This window comes from Planococcus citri, chromosome 3 (assembly GCF_950023065.1).
Source record: "Planococcus citri chromosome 3, ihPlaCitr1.1, whole genome shotgun sequence".
Lineage (NCBI taxonomy): Eukaryota > Metazoa > Arthropoda > Insecta > Hemiptera > Pseudococcidae > Planococcus > Planococcus citri.
The window spans coordinates 49,451,543-49,476,376 of record NC_088679.1 but is presented as its reverse complement, the minus strand read 5'-3'; the positions used below and the strand labels follow the sequence as shown (position 1 = coordinate 49,476,376).

Genomic DNA, 24,834 nt, shown 5'->3' with positions numbered 1-24,834 from the left:
CCTTGCCAGCCTATCGACACTTTTTTGAAGGAATTCAATTTCAATTTCAAATTTTGAACTCAAGGCCACTATTGTGGAATGGATAATGCACAGCTAGGCACATTTTACATGATATCATTGTTGCCAAGAATTATTAAATACTTATATATGTATGTATAAGTAAATAATTAGGTACTTGGTGTCAAAAATTCAAAATGCTCAAAATACTCAGCCGTTGGTAATTTTTAATGATACCGAATTATAAAAATATTGAATAGGTACAGTGGAGAAATTTTGAATTTTGATGTCTTTAAAACAAGTAAAGTAGCCACTTTTATGTTGCAAAGCTAAAAACATGAAGTTATCCTTGAATTTAAAACATGAATAATCGTGTGGATAATGGTTATTTGAGCGGGAAAAATCATTCAAACTTGCAAACGTACGTCACATGTATTGCTACGTAATGCTTTTTCAACGAGCTCAAATCGTTATTGGTTATTTCTGTTTAACCTTATCTCATCATATTAAACATTAAACGTATGAAGGGAAACAAAGTAGCGATATATGCCCCACCTAAAACACCAGAAAAATTCAATGAATTGTTTTACCATACTTATCCATGTAAAAATCCTTATCTGTACCTATAATGTTATTATTATTTTTAAGAACTCAAAATTCTGATAATTGTTGCTAGTAATTTGGCGAAACTGAATTATACATACGTATATTTAACTTATGTGAGTAATACAGTGCAGTTTGATTATTTCATTAACGTTTCGTCGTTTGTGAATTAAGAGATAACTATTTATTAGACATAGGTAAGAAACACAACCGCACCACTACGTTTTAGTAGGTACTAATATTGGTCTCATTTGAGAGAAAATATTGTGTGTCAAGCGCAGTTATTAATTCTTAGTTCAAGGTGTTACGAACGTATTCCTTAGCATATCCGCTGTAATTCAATTCATACGATGAATACCGAAGCATCACTCTGCTGTGTACCAGATTTTCAAGAATATGCATTTCGAACGCTTCCAAAAAAAGTTCTGGATTATTATCGCAGCGGATCTTGCCAACAGAAAACATTACATAATAATAGAGAAGCCTTTGACAGGTATTTATTCATTGAATTATTTCTACAAAAATACGATTAAGAATCCTTTATTTTATAAACATGTATATGTACGCAGAGGTAGGTAGGTACTTACGTAAGTAGAGTAGTTGGAAAATGTTTCGTTAGCAAAAGTTAGGCACCTACACGCTGTGAATTATACATATACAGGGTGCGCAGAAATATCGAGTATCCCACAGAAAATTTTTTGTTGAAAATATAGATTGGCAGCGTGAAATGGTTGATAGAATTTTATCACCTTGGGCTTGGTCCAACAATCAATCATGTGCTTTCATTATTATCATTCACTGTGACTAACCAAAACATGAGACAGAAATTTTTTTCGGGAGTACCTACTTACTCGATATTTCTGCGCACCCATGTATGTAGACAGACACTTCCTATTGACTAGAATCACTACCCAAATTGTACATATGTATTTCCTTTAAAAAAATTTAAAAAAAAAATAAAACACTTGATAACATTACTTATCATGAAAATAATTACTTACCTAATTAATATAAAAAAGTATACCTACTCGGCATTGGTAATTTTTTCATGAAAAAAATTTATCCAACTAATTTTTAGATTAAGAATCAGACCACGAATGTTGATTGATGCATCAAAAATAGAGACCAGTAGCGAAGTTTTAGGCTGTAAAGTACAAATTCCATTTGGAATTGCTCCAAGTGCTATGCAAAAGTTAGCACATCCAGAAGGAGAAATCGGCAACGCAAAAGGTAGGTACCCAGACCCATGACCTACTCACCATAAAACATGAAAATGAGCAGCGATAGCCATTCAAAATTCTTACAATTATGTTAAATTTTACAGCAATTGGACAGCTCGGCGGAATTTATATACTTTCCACTTTATCAACTACAAGTTTAGAAGATGTGGCTGCCGCAACTCCCAATACTACAAAATGGTTCCAATTATACGTTTACAAAGATAGGTAGGTGAATATTTTTTAAATGTTTATTGAACAAATTCTTCAATTGGAAATTTTTTCGGCATTTTGCATTTTTTATTTTAGAGAGCTCACAAAAAAAGTTGTACAAAGAGCAGAAAAGGCCGGATATAAAGCTCTCGTTCTGACTGTGGATGCAAATGTGTTTGGTTTACGTTATGCAGATATGAAGAATAATTTTGACTTGCCACCGCATTTAAAGTAATTATAGCATAAGTTTTGCTTCATTTTTTCCCATTAATACATATGTCATAGGTACCCATCACATACCACATACTCGTTGATACCTATTTACTCAAATAATGAATTTACAGACTGGCTAATTTTGATGGACTGATTTCAAAAATCGAGAAAGCTGAAAATACATCAGGTTTAAATTCATACTGTAATCAACTGTTCGATCAAAGCATTTCTTGGAATGATGTACAGTGGCTTCAAAAGTAGGTATACCTTTTCATATGAAGCGAGTATTTTGATATCAAGTTTTCTCAAATATGTATGTACTATTTTAATTTGTCATTTTCAGAATTACAAAGTTACCAGTTGTCTTGAAAGGTATACTAACAGCTGAAGATGCGATAGTGGCTGTTGAACACGGGGTTTCAGCGATCATTGTATCCAACCATGGAGGCAGACAATTGGATACAGCACCAGCTTCAGTAATAATTGAAAATGGATAATTATTCAATCCTAATATTCGTGAGTTTAATTTCCACTTCAAATTATCTCAGATTGAAGCACTTCCCGAAATTGTCAGAGCTGTTGGTAATAAAGTGGATGTTCTTTTTGATGGCGGTATTCAGTATGGAACTGATATTTTCAAGGCATTGGCGTTGGGAGCAAAAATGGTATCTACCTAATTTATTTTAAAAGTGCATGGGTGAACGATTATCTAGGTAATCTTATTTTTAATCGGATAATTTTCGTTTAGGTGTTTATTGGAAGAGCTGCTCTGTGGGGTTTGGCTTATGGAGGTGAAAAAGGCGTACACAAATTGTTGAAAATTTTAGAAAATGAATTGACCACTACCATGGGATTAACAGGTCAGGGAAATTGAAAAAGTGAACGCGATAACATGGCATCATATCTATTTATAATTTTAATGGATTTTTTTATTTTCAGGTTGTCAAAAAGTGAAAGATATCAAAAAAGAAATGATTGTTCACGAATCATTTTACCACAAATTATGAGTGAATTTTCCAATTATCTATCAACACTTGAGATTACTCACGAACAACGCATATAAGTACCTATGTATTTGATTTAATTTGCAAAATGCTCATTATACGTACAATTTGATAAATTTTTCAACCGTTAAACAGTTCATTCGTATGATTTTTTAATGAAAGGAGTGATTCGAAGACACCATTAAAAGTGCGCCAATTTTTACGATAGATTAATATCCACGCAATAAATCGCTGATCATAAAATAATCGCCACACTTCAGGGTAATAATGATTTAATTCGAACAACAAAAAAATACAGAATTGCTTACAAGAAGACAAATTTAAAACAAACTTAGGAACGATTTAATGAGTACAAGTGTAACAAAAGAATTATATCACAAATGAATGTTGGTTTTGCATACTAAAATGACGATCAGGAAACTGAAAACGAAATTGTTTGATATTTTAGTACACGTTAAAAATAGACAGATCATAGAGACAAACACAAAGTAATACTGAATGCAATTAAATAAAAACAAAAGGAAAATATTTAACTACGCGTAATAGTTGATCATTTGTATCATTATTCATTTCAGTAGTAACCCACCGGAAGATGAAGATGTATGAATTTTTAACACAACTTTGGCCGATCTTTTCGTACAATTATTACGTTAGTCGTTACCTATATGATGAATAAAGATCAGCGTTATGCAATGACTAGACAGAAACTGAAAATTTAAATTAAAATTGTTTTTTCGATACTAAAGTTAAAAAGTCTTTAATTATTGACGTCGACTATCATATTTTGATTGTTTTTAATTTTTTCTCCTACGATTTGTAAACGTCAATTTTGTTCAATAATAAGAGATTCATCGATGCGAATACCAGTTTTTCAACCGTCACCCGAATACACGAAATAAAATCAGATTGTATACCTATGTACTATAGGATAATGTTGTAAAATTGTGTACAAAAATTTATTAAGAAATTCTATAGTAACTTATCTTTAATCTGAACGCATACGTATGTATCTTTTTTTGGCGTTATGATAGAAAAAGTAGTAAAAGGAAGAAAAAGAAATGAGTAAAGTACTTAAAATTAAATGATTGTTACTATCGCGTTCATCATTTTTACGAAATTAAGTAAAATGAATCATGGTAACTATAAAATAGTTGTTTATAAACGATTATTCAAGAAATTTCTCATTTCTATGTATTTAACAATCACTTTACTAATAGGTATTCTCCTAAACCAAGTTCTAAATATTGAAATATATTTGAGGAAACAGCATGTTATAGTCTAATAAAGGGAAAAAACTAACACGAAAAACTAGATTTAGGTTAAACTGAAAATCATAAAGTAACGAAATTACACATTTAATTAATTTCCACCGAATATTAAGGATATCTTTATCTACCCCTATAGTCAGACGACAAATCACAATCAGCTAACATTTTCTTTTAATGATTCATCATAAACCAGCCTTTTAAATGTTTTGTGCATAAAGTTAACTTTATTCCTTGAGCAAGGACTTTGGTAAAGGACGTATATTTTTATGCATAGGAATATTTTTGCACGTATATAAATATAATTTCAAAAGACAAAATATACAAGTAAATCGTAAAAATGCTTTTTAAAGGACAATAGATTATTAAAAATGCGATTGCGAAAGAAAAGTCAATATACGAATAATGAAAATTGAAGACTTCTGGATAAATACAAAAAAAGTAAAATATTACGTCAAAATATAAGATTACTGCTTCGAAATAATTAGGCAGAATAACTCGCATGCCTAATTAAGATGAAGCTTCGTTATCGAAAATTTAAAGGAAGAAATATAATTCACTTTACACTGAAAAAGAAAGAAAACCTTATCATGAAAATAGGATGAAATCATCGTCAGATTCGAATTCGTGATTTTTATCTAGTCCATTTTGCCCATAATAATACCGATAATGCGAAATAATTTAAACCGCATACTTTTACAAGTTGAAAAATGACTTAATCGTCGAAAAAAAATCAAAAATTTCTTCTTTTCGAGTAATTTTGGTTCCATTGCTGTTGACTAGACTTTGAATTTATTCAACTCATTAAAGAAAGACAATACTGTAAATACATACGAAATAGAAACTAAATATGTATGTTTTACATTTCCTAACAAAAGATTACGAATCTATTAAAAACTACATATTAAAATAATATTACAAATAATCCAACGAAATTGAAAGTTCCTTCATACTTTAGGTTTTTATTAAATGCAAGACCTACGAAATTAATAATTGCTCTAAATTTTAGAAATTATTCATCACTAACGAGAAAGTAACTACGGTCCAAAATCCTTAATAGCTAATAAAAGCCTTTTAACGTGGCCCACTTTCGTTACACCTAATTCTTTCAGATCTGTACGAGTTAAATTAAGTAATTCGCGTCCGCGTACGTCATGTAAGGCGAATGATTCGCAGTATTCATTCAATTGCAACGATTCCAACCAATTTGTAACTTCAGGAACACCCCACGATGATACTTCTTTTCGACTGTATTTATTAACTGATACGCCGCTTCCGCGACGGAACCGTTGCCAAAATGCGCCACTACTCTTACGTCCTGGTACAAATTTACGGTCCTGTAATAGAAAGAATTGTTTTGTATTTAAACAGTGATTCGTTAGCGATTGAGATTTCGTATGCATAAAGAAATATAGAAGAACAGACCACTTCATCCGGAGAGATCGAATTAAAGAAAACTAACGGTTGAGAACTCGTTCCACCAAAAATGCATTTTTTCAATTCAATTTCCATTTGTATTAAACAACAGTTCAACTGACGTTGAATTTCGGGAGCGATCTGCGAATGAAAAAATTAATAAATAATAGGTAAGAAAAGAATTTAATAATACCTATTGCAACTTTCAATATTACTTTTGCCGCTAAATTTTTCTCTAATAAAAGTTGATTTGTTTCTTCGACCAGTCTTTTAGTTAATTTAACCAATTCGGTAGCTGTTGCTCTCATATCGGGCTAAAAGAATGTTATTTCAATAAAAACATTTCTCAAGCATATGCAGTTGCCGAGTGGGTATTTTGAAGGGGGGAAAAGCTTACCGGTGGCAAAAGCTTGTTATCCGGATGAACGCGTTCTATATTAATTCCAACAGCGGCGGATAAATGATACAATTCCTTTTCAATTGTTGGATTCCGAGCCAAAATCAATTTTATATATCTGCGAAAAATAAGGTGTAAGTATATTAAAAATTGTAGCTTTATTTATTGCGTTTTTAATAATAGTTACGTTCTCGTAGTAATAATGAAAAATTACTTCAACAAAGACGAGGCTGCTTCGATGAAATCTAATAAAACGCTCAGCTCTTCGTCGGTTAATTTGTTCACATCGCTGGCAAGTCTTTGTTGCTGACGCAGACATCGTTGCTTGACCTCCCAAGCTCTTAATGAACTTTCCAGCGACTGAAAGAATTTTTTTACAAATAGTACAAAGCACTTCAAAAAAATAACGAAAACACTTCTAAAAGGGTACTTAAATTTGAGTGTGGAAGGGGAGGGGGATCATCAATTCATCAAACGAATGACACTTTCTAAATCTCACATGAAAATGACCAATTTTTCATGCGTTTTTACAATAAATAATGATAGTAATTATTTCAATTTGAGTTGAGTATTTTTTAAACTTTTGATTATCAAATTTTAGGCACTAAATTTAATTTTTTGGTTTTTAGCCAATTTTCAAAAAGTAAAATTCAGCTAATTTTCTAATTTAAAAAAATCAAAAATTTATTAAATCTACGTAGAAAGCTGAAATTGGTTTCTACATTTTTTTTATATCTCCTGAATCGATTCGTGCAGATTTTGAGCCATTCTGAAGCTTCCAGTAGATTTTTGGATTTTTTTAATTTTCAAAAAAATCTTTTGAATAGAGCCCATGCCCATATGAGATTAAACTTTAAAAAACTCAAACGGACTGTTCTCGTAAGTATTAACTCCTTCAATTAATTTAGGAACAAATTTCTAAAATCCACGTCTGCTGGTTCAAATCTTTATTTTTATATATTAACGTTTTTCCAAAACTGAAAACTCCACAAATGTGCAGGAGATTCCAGAATGGTTTGAAACCATTAGCAAAGGCGTATTCAGTATTCAAAAACTTTAAAATCAAGCATGAGGAAGAGGCGAGTCGTAATTAGTAAGTAGGAAAGAAATTTGACCAATAGCAACTGATTTTTCTATTATATGAAATGGGATATTATTACCTTATCACGATACAGCATTTTCATACGATTTTTATGAATAATCCGTATCATTCCAGGGGGCTGTATCCACGCTTCTCCGTCCACTTGAATAGGAATACTTTCTTCACCTGGAATACATATTATTCCCCGTAATAAATGTTAATATTTAAGTATTAAAAATTCATTTAAGTAATTCAACGAACTATTGACAATTACCTAAAATATTAATTTGCACAGTTGAACATTGCGCAATGCGATGATGCTGTAAATTGATTAAACGCGAAGCTGCCATTTGCACAGTTCCAAAAACTGCAACAACTTCTAAAATATGGTCATCAATACTAGGAGCCAAAAAAATATCGTCTTCTTTGGTACCTCCCCAAAAATTGATACCACCCATGAAACTGCAACGATGAATTTTTTTTAGTAAAATTGCATTCAACATCGCGCCAATAAAGAAAAAAATGTTTTAATGTAATGTTACCTAGGAATGTTCAAAACTACAATACCCTGCAACGAGGGTAATGGAATTCTCTGCCCGTCACATTCCAGTTGTACTCTCTGATCAAGGTTTTTACAAGTTTTCTAAACAGAAACAATTCAAACACATTTTCAAATCATCACATAGAAGAAAGAAGGGAAGGGGAAGTCGATTAGCGAAAATGAAGGCGCTCACCTGGAGCCACTGCTTACTACCCAACACTCCGTACCACATGTAATTACGTGTACGAGAACGACACTTTTCCGGATGTTCTTCTCGCTTATGATGAAAATCTAATGAAATTTTCGCATCTATTCCTATTCCGAAGTAATTATTCATAACGCAACGTTCAAAAAATCCTTCCCTAAAATAACACCAATAATTCAGTATAGTTGAGTTTCAAATTTTACTACAGTTCACACAAGAAATACACTATACAAACATTAATGTTTCATCGGGATCCATTAATGGCACAGCAGCAGCACATAATGCGTCAGCATTAGCGAGTAATACTTTGCCAACGATACCAGCTTCTGTGACATCTGCAATAATAAATGGGCATTGGTCGTTACAGTTTGCACAAATAACGTAATAAGTAAGTACATATATAATGAATTAATACGAACTTGGCCACTGAGGAAGTCTAACCAATGGATTGATTATCGGTAGCGTTTTCTGTTCTGATTTCGATAAAGTATCTTTCTGTTGATCTGTTGAATCAGAAAGTGCTAAGCTAATATTTGATATTCTACGAGTTGGACTTGGGGAACAGTGTACAGACATCAATGGAGAAGCAGCTGATACTACACAGATAAAAAATTAAAATCAGTTATTTCCACCCGTTTTTAAAATTTTCAATGTAAATCCATCCAACTTACATCTCCTGCAGCTTTCACTCAACCGCCGAACACTTTCGTTAGGAGGTTTTTGTTCGTGATCCGCAGCTTCGTCTTTGACCGGCACATGAACTGGTGATGGAGGGTCAATAATCACAGTAAGACCGGTACTTCCAGAGTTTGCGATTGTTTCTCCTTTTTTCAATAAACCGTAGAATCTCGCGTATTCTTCGTCGTCTGTTTCTGATAACGTACTTCTTCTGTCGGGTTTAATATCGTTACCCGATAAAAATAAACCTTCTGTACTGGAAGCCAAATTATTATGAGATCCCCGAATACGTAAATTTATATCATCTTTGATGGATAATCCGCAAAGCGAGGCGTTTTCAGCAGATACGTGAATTTTTGGAATTTCTAGAACCGTGTTAAACGATGCGGACTGAAATTGAAAAAAAATGAACGTTATTTCGGTTACGATAACGAAGTACCTATTACGTTAAAACGTTCCTTACTTTTTTATCAATTTCAGTGGAACTTTCTTGATCCGGATTTACAGCGATACATTCATTATCCAAGTCATCGAATGATTTTTTTCTATGCCTACATTTTATAGATTTACGAGCAATATCGCTGCCCTCGATAAAATGCGCGATACTACATCTCTTGGCAAAATCTAAACCCATCTCTCTTCTGTATTCTTCGCTGCATTCTTCATCATCTTCGGGAGACGTACTGAATAAATTAGTCATGTCTAATTCAGATCCTACATTGCAAACGCCTTCAATACTAATGGGAAAACTATGCTCTGATTCTTTTATCGAATCTCGTAAACTGGAACGATTGATGCTGACTGATTTCGATCCTCCTTTTTTATTATTCGTAGAACCTGTGAAACGAAACACATGTTAAATAATATAACACCATTCGCGTACTTCAATTGGAAAAAAAAGTTATGTTTGGAAATCAGTCAAGGTCAATCGGGGTGACTGTGAACAAGAGTTTTTGCTGCAGAATTTTTTTATGCAATACTTCGATTCGATGAGTAAGCAAAAGTACCTTGTAAAATATCCCCTCCTCCCCGCCCCTCAAAATTCAACATTCAACTTCTTGATCTTCAATTTCCAGGCATTCGAGCAGTTTTGAAAATAGCTTAGAATAATCTTTTATATATCTGTACCTACTAAACTAAATTCATTCAAACATCTAAAAGTATACAGTTTACAAAGTTTACACGTCGAATCAAACATTTGCAAAATTTCAAGTATCCTAAGCTTCGATACTTGACTTCTGACATGAAATACGCATAAAAATCTTGTTTACAATCACCTCGACTGACCTTATTTTAAGATTAAATTACACGAAGATTTTTTTCTCTAATCATCCAAACTTAAGTAATTACTTAACTAACTTTTTTTTCTAAAGAGGTGGGCATCAGGTAAACTACGAACGAATTTCAAAATAAAAAAAATAAAAATAAAAAAAGAAAGAAAAAAAAGGAAAAAATATATCGAAAGAAAAAGGATTTCGATCATCCATCAAACAAATTACTAACCTTCAGGACTATCGTCTGAAGTTTCAGAAGAATCAATATGTCCAATGTTAGCCAATTCTTCAGATAATGAACCTACAAAGTCCTTATGCTCAATCCGGTCATCTTCTTCATAATACTCACCTGTTCTATCATAGAACATGTTATCTTTTTCGTCGTTATACTCTTCCTCTTCTTCGTCGTCTTCATCGTCCTCAATCTCTTTTTCCTTTTTGTTTTTTATCTCGTTGAGAACGTCAGTCAAATGGTTATCCGTATGACACTGTATATTGCTCACAAAATGATATGCTTCGGTTTCCGAAAATTCGAATAAAAACTTGCTTCTAGAAATAGATATTTTTACAATGTAGAAGGGTTCTGTTATTTTCACAAAGAATATCTACGATACAAGTTTCCACTTACTTTTCCGTCTCGTCCGTTTCAGCAAATGAACCATGCCTAGAATCAGCGAATTCTTTCGGAACCGGCAGTGATTCCAAATTTATTTCAGCCGAACAAGAAGAATCCCTACGAAAATCAGGCAATGGAGAAATTGAACCCACGTTTGGTATTAATAACGGGGGCGAAGCCGGTGATAAACGATTTTCATCCAAAACATGCGAATCCTGGTGATAAAATTTTAAATGAAATTCCAGGCAAATAATTAAATAGGTATGTAATGTACGTATTAACATAGTAGAATGGCTCTAGTTTTTCATGCTCGATGAAATTTCAATTTTTGGTAGATTTAAGCCTGAAGTGTCCTCCCAGTACTTCATTTTTGGAAAATGCATGAAACTAAAGAAATATCGATGGCTCGAATTCAATCAATTAATTGTTGAGCTCATTCTCCGGGGAATTTTAGCAGACTTGTATCCCTTTTCATACTCCCAAGGATAAGACGAATAAACACTGCCGATTTGAACATTTTTGTCGATTTTTCACAATTGAGACACTATGACCCCATCAGCCTCAAACTTGGAAGTAAAATTTGTCTCGCCAAAAAGAAACCGCTTCGTGTGTCTCGACTCTCGGTGGATCAAGTATTCGATGCTTGAAATTGAAAATAAGAGCCAGTCTGACAATTGGTTTGAAACGAGAGCTTACTTTGATAACAGTAGCTGCTGAATTAGCACTTCTAGATCCAGGACTGCTGGGAAATAAAGAACTAGTGAAATTTTGTTCATCTACAGCTTTTTCGGTATGTTCGACTACGCGACGAACTGCTCGTTTCAAACTATTCACACGCAACAAAAGCTGATCTTTTTTCAGCTGAAAAATATTCAAAACGAAAATTGAATTTGATGAGGAAAAAATTCGAGAAAAACTTCAAAAATAGCATACTTTTAAGTGTTTTGGTTTCGGCGAAGGTTCGTGCTTCTCTTGTACTTCATTCGAGAATTTTTCTTCAGAAACTGATTCAGATCGAGACATAGAACGAGCCTCCTAAAAATCGCAATCGTGAAAAAAATATATCCACAAAATTACGGATCACGTTCAAGAACAATAAATTACCATTTCTAAAGCGGAATCCATTTGTTTTTGTTCTTCTTGCAAAACTTGTAGCAAATGATTTAATTTTGATTTCAAAAGCAGACATTTTTCGCTGAAATCTTCATCTCCTTGCATTAAAGTTACGTCCGATATTTTCGATATAAAATCTTTCACAGTCTCGCATAATATTCTGCAATTGAAATACGCACGTCAAAAATTTATAATATTTCAGTAGGTAATTATTCACTCATTTTCAGATACTCACTTGGCGGAGGAAATAACGACGGTATGTTGATCAGATTGCAAAATTTTGGTCAAATGTGATAAGACGGAATCTTCATAAGCGGCCGCAGTAGTAACTAAATTACTTCCTTCCATTAATCCGGTATTCAAAGTAAGTTTGCCACCATCGCCAACTTTAATGCTTCGTTCAAATACCATGATACTCCATCTAGACGAAGGAAATTTCCAATGAAAATTACACTCAGGTCATAAACCTCCGATTAGACGGTCATCAAAAACAGTCTCTGCGTCAGGAACAATCGAAGCAAGAATTGCTCGAAAACATTTAGGCATATTTGAAAAAAAAATGAATGTAAAAGCGACAAATAAACCCACCTATCGAGTATTTTTGGACTTGCTCTTTCATATCGTTCTATCAGTTGTGGAAGATGTGTATCATCGTCGCAAGAAGCCCCCCAACCCAATACCCTGGCTAAATCATTTCCAGTGCCCAAAGGTAAAACGCCTACTTCACACTGAACCTGAAAACAAAAAAATGCAACAATATTGAAATAATTAGTCCGTATTAATGCGAATAAGAATAAAATCCGATGATGGACATTATACATTTCATTACCTGCATATTAAGTCTATCAATTTCAGACAATACCCATCCAACCGAACCATCGCCACTACAAACTAATACTCGAAAAGGATCGAAATGACGAAATAATCGTAATCTGTCGAAACAAACAAAGAAAAAAAAAGGTACATTCGAGGTAAACCATTCGTAGGCAGGGAAAAAAGCTAGGTATTTTTAGAACACATTTATACCGGGAATAAGAAATGGCGAACCGAACGCGCCAAAAAAGTGATTACATTTTGACACTAGCATTATTAAAATTCATTACAACTTACGACAGCACCGCAGCTAAATAATTGCGAACCTTAAATTATAATGGAAATACGAAATATAAACAAACTAACCCCAAAGTTGGTCCGCTTGTAATTAAATCGAACACCTGCGCGGGGTTCAGAATCTGTCTAAATCGACGTAAAAACTTCACCCCTTGATTGTCTCCAGATTTCGAATTTACGAAAACTAATAACGGTGAACACCCATGTGGTCTCACTGCTTCCCAAGCGTCATCGGTTCCTGCGCATAATTCAAATTCGAGTAGTACATTACATATACGCTGACTATAGAGATACAGAAAGGGCCGAGATACGTTTAAAGATTTTATTAAATTCAGGCAACCAACATTTCTATTATCTCACTTACCAATGCTATGAATGGCAGTGGGAGGTACAACACTAACATGGTTTGGACCCAGCAGGCAGCGTATTGAATATTTTGGACGGCAAGCCGTATGCACAGTAGCTCTGCACCACAAACATCTCCAATCTTGAAGTCTGTTAAAACAAAAGAGAAAATTATTGCTGGCGACAAAAAAACTCAATTTACCTCCACTGAGATATGAATGGTTTTAATAGTGCGAGTTACATGTACTCGTATGTACGAGTACTTAAAATTTTTTATTTATTTTTTCGTCACTACGTAAGTATTGAAAAATCAGTACTTCAAAATTGTCTGGAATTAGGTATATCCATTTATTCGAAGACTGAAAAAATAAGTAAATTTATTTTTCACGTCTCAACAAAATACCTTTCATTTTTTCAAAAATATACATATTATCATCTTGAACGTTTTTCAGTAGAACTGAAATTTAATTAAAATCACATCAATGATTTGAGAGCTTTTCCCTTCGAGGAAGAACTTGGAAGTATTTTATACCCCAAAAGACAACTTTTCAATAAATAATTCAAAATATACTTCCATAAAAAATTCATCTCACTTAAATCCTGCCCATGAGATTTATTTATACAATTGAATAATATACAGAACATACCAACAATTATTACAGGTCATTCAATTTTAATTCATCGAATGTTGATTGACATTATTATTTACATGTTTGAACTTTGTTATCGAATATTCTATAGACATACTGGTCAGGCTAAAATTTAGAAAACACAGTCTCATTACTTTCGAAAAGGATTTACATGAACGATATTTTCATAAATAAGAATAAAAAAAATCATGGTTTCGTTTGTAATTTTCAGTTCATTGCCATCTTTATTATACCTCAAATTGAATTATACACATTTTATTCAAAATTAGTGTTTTGTACTGCTCCCACCTTATTGTCTTTAATTTTACGACTCCATTTTTATTTTATCAAGATAAGTAAGTAAAAAAATATAGCGAATAGACCAATTACTTTAGTTTAGTAAATCTTGCTTTATTAAAGTAGATACCTCTTCTCGTACCTTTTCACTTCTTGTGGAAAATTTTTAATAAAATAGATCTAACTAAAGTACCTACGCGCCTTAAACAAAGAAATTCAAACGTTAACTGATCCATCAACAATTACGTCTTTTTGATTATATTTGTAGATTAGGAGGAAAAAGTAGGCGGAGAAAAGTAGAGAGAAAATTTTGCTCCGAGTTAAATTACTAATCTTTTTTCTTAATGATATTTTCCGCGCAACGCTATTAAATTAGTGTTCTTTTTTCAATTGTATCTTTGGTTAAAATCCGCCTTTGGGTCATATGTAGTTAGGTGGGTACTGTTGTTTCTGACGTAAAAAGAAACCTATTCACTATATTCGGAAAGAAAAATAAATCTTTCCAATGTAGCGTTAAAATATGAACAAAAAGTCGCTACAAAGTTTATTCCAATACACAAAATATCGTTTGGACGATAAAAAATTCATGCTTTGACGCCGAATCCTTTATTAATATTCCCATTCTATTTGACATTTTTGAAAAGTGACAAACTTTGGAAAAAACTTTTAAATCATAGCGTATTTTTCACTATTTATGCGACATTAATTACGCTTCATTTTTATTCTGCGAGAGTATTTCGCAATTTTTCAAAATATGAGTAAATAAAAGCTCGCCGCGCCGCGATCGGAATTTACATTTCCTTAATCTCGAACTGCGAACTCGATCGCGTTTCAGTCGACGCTACGAAAAAATACGAGCATACTACGTACCTTAAAACCGATCCGCATGTTTTTTCGCAAACCGCACATTTCGCAGATACCGGTAGATTTCCTTCCATCCATTGATGCGGCATTAAAATATTCTAAACGCATACAATTTTCGCGTTAGGAAAAATTAATTTAAAACGTTAATAGGCTTCGCAAGTAAAAGTACGTATAAATTCATAATATTCGCAAAACGTACGCCTTGTTTGTCTTCTATAATATCTTTACCGACGCTGGCCAACGTGGTCCATTTGCAATTGCTGATTGTTTTTGCGACGCAGCGTTTGTGTACTTTGCATTTGCATACTTCGCAGCTGAAACCGTGCGAAGTAACACCTGACAACATTAAAAATAATCGAAGTAAATTAACTGGAAAGCATTTCTCAGTCACATATTATATTTTATATATTAATCTATCGATATAACTCTATTGATAGTATGTAAATTGCAATGTACTGAGCGCCTTGTTACAGGTGACGAATACATACAAATTCGACGAGTACGTAATACGACAACCCGAATCACACGTGTATGTGAATCGGATGTGCCAACCCAAGAAATTGAAGAGGCAAAATTAATGAGTACTTAATTGGTATGGATTCTACAAAGCTTCTCATAAGTCTCTAAATATTGTACATAATATGTACCTAGATATGCTGAGTGTGATTGAGCAACGTCGCGAAATATTGAAAAAAGCCTCAGCAAGAACCATTAAAATTTTTGTTCCTGTTCAAAATTGAAGCTCAAAATAACTCCTTGAATACCAAAAGCAAAAGTAAAGTTATGATAAATCAACTTCTCATCGCGCTTAAAAAACCTAATTCAAGACACTAAACTTTCAGCTTCCTACATTCATTTTTCGATTTTTGTAGAATTTTCAAGAATTCGAGTCACTGAAAACATCTAATGCAGAAACTCTACAAAAATGAAAAAAATTACGCATCGGCTGCTAAAATTTTGAATACAGAGTTCTCAAACGTACGCTCTTTCCTGCTGTCAAATTTCATCGAATCAGTGACTGACGATTGGGGTACTTGTCTTGTATGAGATAGGTTCAAAGCGTTCAAATGCTTTGGTTTCGTATTGTAATTTTCAACAAAGTTCTGTTTTTTAAAAGAAAGTTTAGTTTCGTTATGACGCAACGAGGAGAAGGGGCTTGGAAAGGCGTTCGATAGCTCAAAGCGTGAAGGTTTTTTTCATCTGTTAGTTCCCTCCTCGCACTGCCCGTCTACGCAGTAGCGTCAGAAATTAAATCACATCTTTGAGGTGAAAATCGAGTTTTTTTTTTAGTTGTTTTACGCTGTTGAGTGTAAAAATTATACATACAAACGTACCTAAGAAAGTAAACAAACAATTTTCGCAACAGTTTTTGAAATAAGCCCGGATTCGATGAAATTTTTGTGTAACAGCGGAGCTAAGCATCGTTTTTAAAAGTCTAAAAGACTATAAGTGAGACCCGAAAGTACTGCCATAGTTGGCCTTAGGATCGTGATGGTGACTTTTCAAACCGAAAATTCGTCTTTCTACGTAGGAGTTTACCAGTTATAATTTCTTTTGTTTATATGTTTTTTGAAACCATAACTTCACCTTACATCCCTGGATCGAGATTAAATTTTGAACGTAGGTACACTACATAGGTTTAGGTACATATGTGTAGTATATGTCGGTCCCAGAAGTATTTCTCTAAAACTGATTACTTTTTCAAAACAAAAGGCTTCATAGGAGACTCGTTATTTAAGTCTCAAGTTGTTAAAAACACAATATTCTTATCCACGTGAGCGTTATATAAATTATTCACGTCCCATGACCACATAATTTTAAATTAGATGCCGATTACATTCGTATTTTTCAGCCTTTTTGGGGAAATTTAAATTAGTACCGAATAACGTGAAGTGATCGTTCCCATTGCTAATGAGATTTTCTATTTATTTATTATTATTTTTTTTTCTTCAAATTTTAGTTTCAATTGTGAAAAATTATGAAAGTTGATTTCTTAAAATTGAAAAATTCTCATTTTTGCATTATATTTCTCGTTAAGTTAGGTTCATGAATCAAATTCAACCTGACCTAAATCAACTCAAGAGGCAAAACGTATACAATAATCATACAATTTGGAGAAAAATTTTCAAACTGAGATTTTCACACGCACTCGAGGTGTAAAGTTGAGCTTCAAAATGAATCCGAAACTAATTATAGAAAACCCCTGCGAAAATTGAAAAAAAAGCTTCATTTTTGTCGATGTTTCCAGTTATAGGAAATCTTGGTCACTTTCTATTCCATCCTATGTACATATGTACCTATTTCATCAATAACACTCTACCTACGAGTCTAGGTTTTGAAAAGAAAAGTGCCCAAATGATACGCTAGCTTTGGCCACATTATATAGTAAATATACTTTTCTTTGAAGATACTTGAGAAAAAATAACCAGTCAAAACTTCTTTCAACGAGCAATTTTCTGGGCTTTTAATTAAAAATAGCAAATTCCATTCCGTATTCTTATCTTTTTAAAGTCACGTACGTGTTATGGCATGGTAAATACCTCGCGTCGCATGTGTTCCTTTATTATTTCTGTTTTTGCTGTCGTATTAGGTAGGTATACGTATCTCTACTTGAACGCATACTTATATGTATGTACTTCACAAAGACTGTTTTCAACCTCTGAATTTTCCACCATAATTATTATTTCTGCTTATCTTTCGTATTTCGCAAGCGGTAAGAAAAGAGAAAAAAATCAATAGAAAATCCTCAACAGAAATATGCGCAGATGTAATTTTTCAATCCTTTTTCAAAATTTCTGGAGTAGGCACATACCCCTAAGTTAGCTCTTTTTGGATTTGAGAATTTTTTTAGCCTCACCCCCCCCTCCCCAATCGTCCCTTTAATACATACATAAGTCTTGAAGGCACTGAATCCATTTCAGATATAATTTCAAGTCACAAATAAAAAATAAAAGAGGACAGGGAAGTAAGAAAAGTCAAAATTTTTCAATTCATCGCATTAGTTATCGAAGAGTAAGTTTTTGAAAATACTGAGTTGAGTATTTTTTTGCATCACTTTGATTAAAACCCTAAACGTGGCTGTTGAAAAACGGACAAAACTCATAATTTTCAAAAATGAAAGTTCGACTATCGACAAGTGAAGTTATGAACAAAGCAGTAGCGCATATTTCTCTCATCATTAGCATCTGGAACTAATTTTTTTGCATAGAATGTCATTCAGAATATTTGTATGTTTTTCGAAACACTCAGCTCGATAAACAAGCTAATTAAAAACTGAACATTAATTTTTTCAAATCGTACCATAACTTCGCGGTCACATATTTTAACGGGCACGAAACAAATAACGAATTAAACGTACAAATACGAACTTCAAAGTTGGGTCAACTCAACTTTGGTGTACTTAATTTCATTTATTCGCCAACAATAGAGATCAAAGAAATCTTCCACAATTACGACGTTTCGCTCGTAATAATGGAGAGTAATTTGTAAAATAATAACGAAATAATTTTGCTAAATAACTAACGGTTTTGCTTTTAAAACCCCATTAAGATGGCAAAAACTAACATCTTCGCTGGTACCATATTACAAGAACGACGATGACGTCATCATAAACGTAATTAAATAATAAAATTACCTTCGCCATACGTAGTAAGTCTATAGTACGTAAACGTACTTACGAGTAGGTAAAACAACTGAGGTAGGCACTCGAGAATATAAAAGTACCTATACAGCTTTGGAATTGCGTAACAACTCGAGACTCGAGACTCGAGTTTTTTCACCGATGACATTTGCATTAATCGAAAAACCACATAGGTACCTAATAAGCGTCGGATATATTAAATAAAAATAATAATAGTTGATATATGACTTCACATTTTGTTTTATACGAAATGATAAAATAACATCGAGCTTGGGGATTATTTTTGCGCACATCTCATTTAAAACTGGCAAATCTCGGGGGCTATTTGAAAGAATTTCTGAATTAGGTAGCATCGCATATTCAAATTCGGGCCCCCTCTGGGATTTTTTCTCAAAGCGGTAGGTTGGTAGTCTTGCATGCCATAAAAGAAGCGTTGTCATTTTACATGTTGCCAACCTACATTTTTGGTAAAAATTCTCCGAGGGTGGGTGTCCGCATTTAAATAACGAATCGGTACAATACTCCAATGGGGAAAAAATTGCCAAGTAATTTAAACGAGTTTCTAATTCTATCCAATCCGACGAAATAAAAGATGAAAATCTACAAACTATTGTGGCGTATCAAAATCGTGTAACTGAGCTCGTGGAAATGAACTGGATGAAAATATTTCGTCGCAATAGCGACAAAAAACGTACACCTGAAATAAAAGTCGAAGGCGAGGGCGAACTAATACAAATATCTCGTTTACAAAACACACTGACGACCACAGATGCTGAAACCAAATTGGCAGATTCGTCGAAACCAAGACTAAGACAAGATAGTGATGGCACCGATGGCTCGGATTCTGGTTCCGGTTCCGGTTACGCGCCGGAAACCGGTTGGGCGGCGGCCAAAAAAGAAAAATCAACGCCTAGATCTACGACAACCACAACACCAGCAATGACACCTCGATTTGATCAAAGTATGGATGCTGAAAGTCGAGAAAAAGAGGCAGCCCTGCTACAAGCTTGGCGTAGAAATACCAAGCCGAAGATGTTACCTATACCGAGCGATTACCCGGATTACATGAGGGAGCAGCCCAAGCTGCCTTTTTCTGAAACCGAAACTTACGTAATGCGTAAAAAATTCAACTTGAAGAGAATCGAATCGTATGGTTTACCACCTTTCGAGATAAATAAGCAATTGATAAGGCCTGGACCTAAACCAAAGCTCAATAAAACGTACGAGTTACGCAAAGGTTACGTTAAAAAAGAACCGATTCCATCCCAACGTTTCGAACAACACTTTGACGTTTATCGTAAAGCTCCTTTTCAAACTAGCAAATTGAAATCATCGACGACATAAAAGAATTAGTTTTCTGTTACCTACGGTTTTTTTCTCTCTCTCTGCCTCTGTCTCTTTCTCTCTACTGTAGGCTACGTATAATGCAATATTCCTACATAGATAGGTAGATACAAGAGGAACCTATCCTTTAATCCTGAAAAAGAGGCGCGAATTAATTATTTACTTTGCCGGCGGCTCGTCAACAATGTCCACATTCATTCTTACTAAAAGGTATTCCACGTACATGTAATATACTTAGTCGACTGAAAAACACTGCTAACCTATTGATAGTGACGCGATAACGTGATAATTTTTCATTGGATCAAGGCCTTTAGCTTTATAACGCATTAGAATTAATTTGAGTAGGTAGATACAAAAAAAAAAAAAAAAAACACCTTCGTATCCTAACTAATCGAAAGAAGTGAGCTTTTCCGATAGGATATTTTGAAAATTAATTGGCCGAGTAACCAGGTGTAAGAAAATATGAGCAAAAATTTCCTCAATCTAGGAATCTGACTGTCTCGTTCGCTACCTATACATACATACAACCTAAAAGTATAAGTATAGGTAGAGAGGTACGAACACCTTTCGAAGTGAAATTCGTTTTACACTTTTTCAAAGCTGATTGATTTCTCTTTTCCAATCTCCAAATTGAATAACATTAATCATCCGACTTACTAAACGTACTTCGCATCAGAATCTAAAAGCCAATCAAATTTCGGTATTTTCTCCGTTCGAATCTTCAATATCACCAAGCTTTTACCATAATTTGCTCGAATTTTCACGTTTATCGTTTCAGTTTTACTACATGTTTACTTCCCTAACATGTTATCGGTAATGTTTCGCAGATGTGTGAGGTTTTTTCCATTTTTTTTTGCCAGTATGCAAATGCATATGTTGTTTCTTTTAATGAAAACATTTTCAACCCGAATTGTTCCGATAATAGGTACGAATAAGTTGCGTCAGCTATCTATAAACTCGAGCTACGCATGCAGATACGTAGTAGGATACATAGACATACCTACTCATTATCTACGAGTAGTTCGCCTCTTTTTTTCATCAATATTCACAGACTACTTTAGAGATTCTTATGAATAGATAATTTACCGACTCGCGCTCGTTTTTGTCTGAGCATATTCTCAACAGTTCAGCAGGGTTTAACGAAGCACTAGGTATGAGCAGAAGTTTCAACTTTCCAACTTCATTCGATGAAATTTTTTGGAAGTTTCAACTTTGCTGGAGGCTGCAGAGTTGCTCGAGATTGTTCTAAACCGGTCAAAATCAATTCAGGAGGTCAAAAATAAGATAGCTATATACCAATTTCAGGTTTTTGGTAAAATTTTAAATTTCTAGTCCATTTTTGGGCGATATTTAATTTTTTTAAATTCACCAAAAATCAAAAAATGCACTTTGGCACCTGAAATTTTGACGGAGAAAAAAAAGTTTCACCAACATGATGGAATTTTTCGTTTTTTAAAAACATATTTCAAAAAAGTAGCTAACTAACGCGGCTTCTTGATATTTTAGATGATGTTAGGAGGGAGAGGGTGCTACCATAATATATATGTTTCAGTACGCACTTTGGAACTCTGGTTGTTGAGTTACGTAGGTATTTATTCATTTTTTAAAACTCAAAAAAATTTTTAAATTTTCAAAAAATTTACATTTTAAGGAAGTGAGGTTTTATGTCAAATATTTAAATTTTTGAAATTTCACAGCGTTGAAACGCAAGTTCTTAACTGAAAACTTGAAATGTGGCTATGTTGTATTACCACAGCATACTTTGTACATCCCTAGTTCCTCTCCATTATCAGACAGTCATCTTGTGCCTGGAAAATGTCTTGTTTCTCTCGGTCAGTATTACCAAATGGTAAAATTTCGCTTTATATTAGTAAAAATACCGAATCATTTGCATAAATTAGATCAATCCAAATGTATTAAAACTAAACGAGAAAATTATTGACAGATATTTTTAGAAAGGCAAATGTAATAATATCACTCTGATTTTGATATCAACAACACTGGGTAATTTCGAACAAACGAAACTTAGAGCTATCGGAGAATTCATCGAGTTGAATCATTTATCTAAAACAAATTAAGCATACTGAAAATGTATCCGCTGAAGTTGATAAGTATAGTAGTAACTCGCAACAAATCGATTTTAATAAAGGTACCCTTAAAACGATATCGTACGCCAAAACACATTATCTTCTATTATTCAACTTTGTAAAACCCTCTCGTTTCCGTTAAAATAGTCAATTTTTTGCTAGAAAATTAAAATCTATACAACAACGGTAAAGCATGAAGTACCTAGCGAGCGGTTTCCAACGAGTAATAGCGATATTTTACCGACGTCTCGACTATAAACTAGCAGGCAATAAAAATGAATACTTTAGAGGTTAACGAGAGAGAATGCAACAATTTTACTCATTTCAATTGGTTCGCAAATATACATTTTTTACTAGTTTTTCAGAACACATCTTTTGCCAAGTTCTAACGGACTGATAAACGAACAAACAAAAAATGGTTGAAATAAAATATTTTAATCCACGATGAAAAATAAAAAAAATAAATAAAATACCTAATTGTTTCAAAAATTGAGAGAAAAAAGCGATCTTTCATGGAGGCACCTGTAATTTAGAGGTTAGACAAGTTTATTTACATAGTTTCTGGAAGTGTTGCTGGCTAGATAGCTCTGCTTGAGCACTCGAACACTTTATATGTGTACAAGGAGGAGAACCCGCCCTTCGGGCAGGAAACAGCGGAATGAAAACTGTTACATTTAACGCAATGAGTGGAGTGAAATACTTATATTTATGTAAAAACAATATATTATAAAGACGTACAGTATCAGAAAATGCGTAAAGAACATTTCTATCATTGGTTGATTTGAACTGTTGAACATATGCATTGTGTTGGTGCATCAATGCTTGAATTTCTTCAACCAATGTTTTTTCTACGTGTTTGGAATGATTCGCACGTATGATAGCTTCTTCATCACCACCAACAAAGTAAATTTGTAAGAATTTTTCAGTCTCATCTGCGACAGGTAGTAAACTACCAATCTGATGGTATAGTTGTCCTTGAATTTTGAAAGTGGGCATATAACCTCCTCGAATTTCATTGCAACTGACAGAAGTCATAGCAAACACACTATTATAAGATCGAATATTGCTCAAAAACTGCGAACTTCTGTCGTCATGGCCATGCAATAAGTTGGTGAATAATTCTGGTAACTCCGGTAAGGAATTGATATCTACTTGGCCTTTAAGGCAACAAAACGAAACTGTCTCATCACTCCATTTCTTAGCATCACAATAAGTGCAAATGTGAGAAAAACTTCCAATATTGCTTTTTGATACTAAATTTGCTGGTGGTGGATAAACAAATGCGGCTCGATTTTCAGCACAGGTACTATTCAAAACATTGGTACTGTCGGCGGCTTTATTCGAAACATTTTCGACGGCTCGATTTTCAGTAGAGGTACTTTCAGTAGAGGCGGTAGAGGTAGTATTTAAAGCATTGGTACGACGACGTTTCGCTGATTTTTTGGTACCCATGCAAAAAAATAGTACTACTAATTTAATACTGAAAGCAGTACTACTTTCAGTAGTAACAATTTGAACTTTTCAAGTAGTACTGCAGTACCATCACACAGTAGTACCACAGTACTACTGAAAAGTAATACTGCAGTAATACTTTTCAGTAGTACTGTAACTCACGATTCTATGAAAAATGGGGGATGAAGGGGGTGAAAAATTCAAAATTTGACCATAATGATGTGTGATATATCGAATTGTATGTTTTTGAGGGTGTAGATCACGAATCTGACAATACTTTTTTCGTAGGGGTGAATGGTGGGGGATGAAGGGTTGAAAAATTCAAAATTTGACCATAATGATGTGTGATACATCGAATTGTATGTTTTTGAGGGTGTAGATCACGAATTTGACAATATTTTTCTCGTAGGGGTGAATTGTGGCGCATGAAGGGGGTGAAAACGGTGAAAAATTCAAAATTTGACCATAATGACGTGTGATATGTCAAAATGTACGTTTTCGAGGGTGTAGAAGGGGTGAAGGGCGGGGGATGAAGAATTTTCTATTGGACATCATTATAGTCAAATTTTGAATTTTTAACCATTTTCACCATCTTAGCCCCCACCATTGACCTCTACGAAAAAAGTATTGTCAGATTCGTGATCTACACCCTCAAAAACATACATTTCGATGTATCACACATCATTATAGTCAAATTTTGGATTTTTCGCCCCCTTCACCCCCTCACCCCTCCACCCCCATAAAAAAATTATTGTCGAATTCGTATTCTACGACCCCAAAAACATAAGGGAGGATATCATTGTACCATTGTTTTTGAGTTCGTTGTAAGTTTTTGAATTACGCCCGTTTTGAGGGTGCTCACAGCCCACTGTGAGTTGTAGGGTGATGCGAGGTTCAGTACTACTTCAGTACTATAGTCAGTACATGGTCAGTACTACTAAAGTATAATATTAGTACTACTTCCAGTACTGTAATACTGAGTAATACTGAACTACTAAATAAATAGTACATGAATTTGAAAGTAGTACTACAGTACTACTCAAGTATAATACCAGTACTACTTCCAGTACACTAATTGTTCATGACTTTGAAAGTACTATTGTGGTACTACTGCAGTACTACTAATCTATGATTTTGTCGGCGGCTTTACTCAAAACATTTTTGACGGCTCGATTTTCAGTAGAGGTAGTATTTTCAGTGGAGGCGGTGGAGGTAGAGGCGGTAGAGGTAATA

The 24,834-nt window shown here is 33.8% G+C and overlaps 2 protein-coding genes across 8 annotated transcripts in view; one reads left to right on the top strand and one right to left on the bottom strand.

Moving 5' to 3' along the window:
* Window positions 1–591: 591 nt before the first annotated feature.
* Hao (Hydroxyacid oxidase) lies at window positions 592–3,379 on the top strand. Of its 2 annotated transcripts, none has more exons than XM_065354886.1 (10): window positions 592–797; window positions 896–1,093; window positions 1,679–1,830; window positions 1,925–2,045; window positions 2,127–2,261; window positions 2,375–2,500; window positions 2,587–2,719; window positions 2,792–2,908; window positions 2,992–3,103; window positions 3,183–3,379. In XM_065354886.1, exons 2-10 carry the CDS (start codon window positions 951–953, stop codon window positions 3,248–3,250), a joined length of 1,107 nt encoding a protein of 368 aa, XP_065210958.1. In that variant the 5' UTR covers window positions 592–797; window positions 896–950; the 3' UTR covers window positions 3,251–3,379. The 2 variants fall into 2 exon arrangements, with proteins under 2 accessions (XP_065210958.1, XP_065210959.1); XM_065354887.1 differs by having other exon boundaries at window positions 882–1,093.
* A 123-nt stretch (window positions 3,380–3,502) lies between these two features.
* Window positions 3,503–24,834, bottom strand: part of LOC135839034 (diacylglycerol kinase eta-like) — a 41,527-nt gene continuing 20,195 nt past the window's right edge. For 5 of the 6 annotated variants that reach the window (XM_065354878.1, XM_065354880.1, XM_065354881.1 and 2 more), the window contains exons 4-28: window positions 15,278–15,414; window positions 15,085–15,176; window positions 13,308–13,438; window positions 13,013–13,181; window positions 12,663–12,765; window positions 12,422–12,567; window positions 12,069–12,254; window positions 11,825–11,993; window positions 11,654–11,755; window positions 11,417–11,581; window positions 10,733–10,935; window positions 10,334–10,653; window positions 9,294–9,667; window positions 8,824–9,220; window positions 8,572–8,748; window positions 8,388–8,487; window positions 8,141–8,309; window positions 7,949–8,049; window positions 7,681–7,868; window positions 7,486–7,592; window positions 6,540–6,685; window positions 6,326–6,443; window positions 6,144–6,242; window positions 5,938–6,069; window positions 3,503–5,849 (exon numbers count right to left, since the gene is read on the bottom strand). In XM_065354878.1, the coding sequence (XP_065210950.1) occupies window positions 5,550–5,849; window positions 5,938–6,069; window positions 6,144–6,242; window positions 6,326–6,443; window positions 6,540–6,685; window positions 7,486–7,592; window positions 7,681–7,868; window positions 7,949–8,049; window positions 8,141–8,309; window positions 8,388–8,487; window positions 8,572–8,748; window positions 8,824–9,220; window positions 9,294–9,667; window positions 10,334–10,653; window positions 10,733–10,935; window positions 11,417–11,581; window positions 11,654–11,755; window positions 11,825–11,993; window positions 12,069–12,254; window positions 12,422–12,567; window positions 12,663–12,765; window positions 13,013–13,181; window positions 13,308–13,438; window positions 15,085–15,176; window positions 15,278–15,414 (4,331 nt within the window). In that variant the 3' untranslated portion in view covers window positions 3,503–5,549. The remainder of the gene's footprint in view (window positions 5,850–5,937; window positions 6,070–6,143; window positions 6,243–6,325; window positions 6,444–6,539; window positions 6,686–7,485; window positions 7,593–7,680; window positions 7,869–7,948; window positions 8,050–8,140; window positions 8,310–8,387; window positions 8,488–8,571; window positions 8,749–8,823; window positions 9,221–9,293; window positions 9,668–10,333; window positions 10,654–10,732; window positions 10,936–11,416; window positions 11,582–11,653; window positions 11,756–11,824; window positions 11,994–12,068; window positions 12,255–12,421; window positions 12,568–12,662; window positions 12,766–13,012; window positions 13,182–13,307; window positions 13,439–15,084; window positions 15,177–15,277; window positions 15,415–24,834) is intronic. The other variant, XM_065354882.1, reaches the window with a different exon arrangement.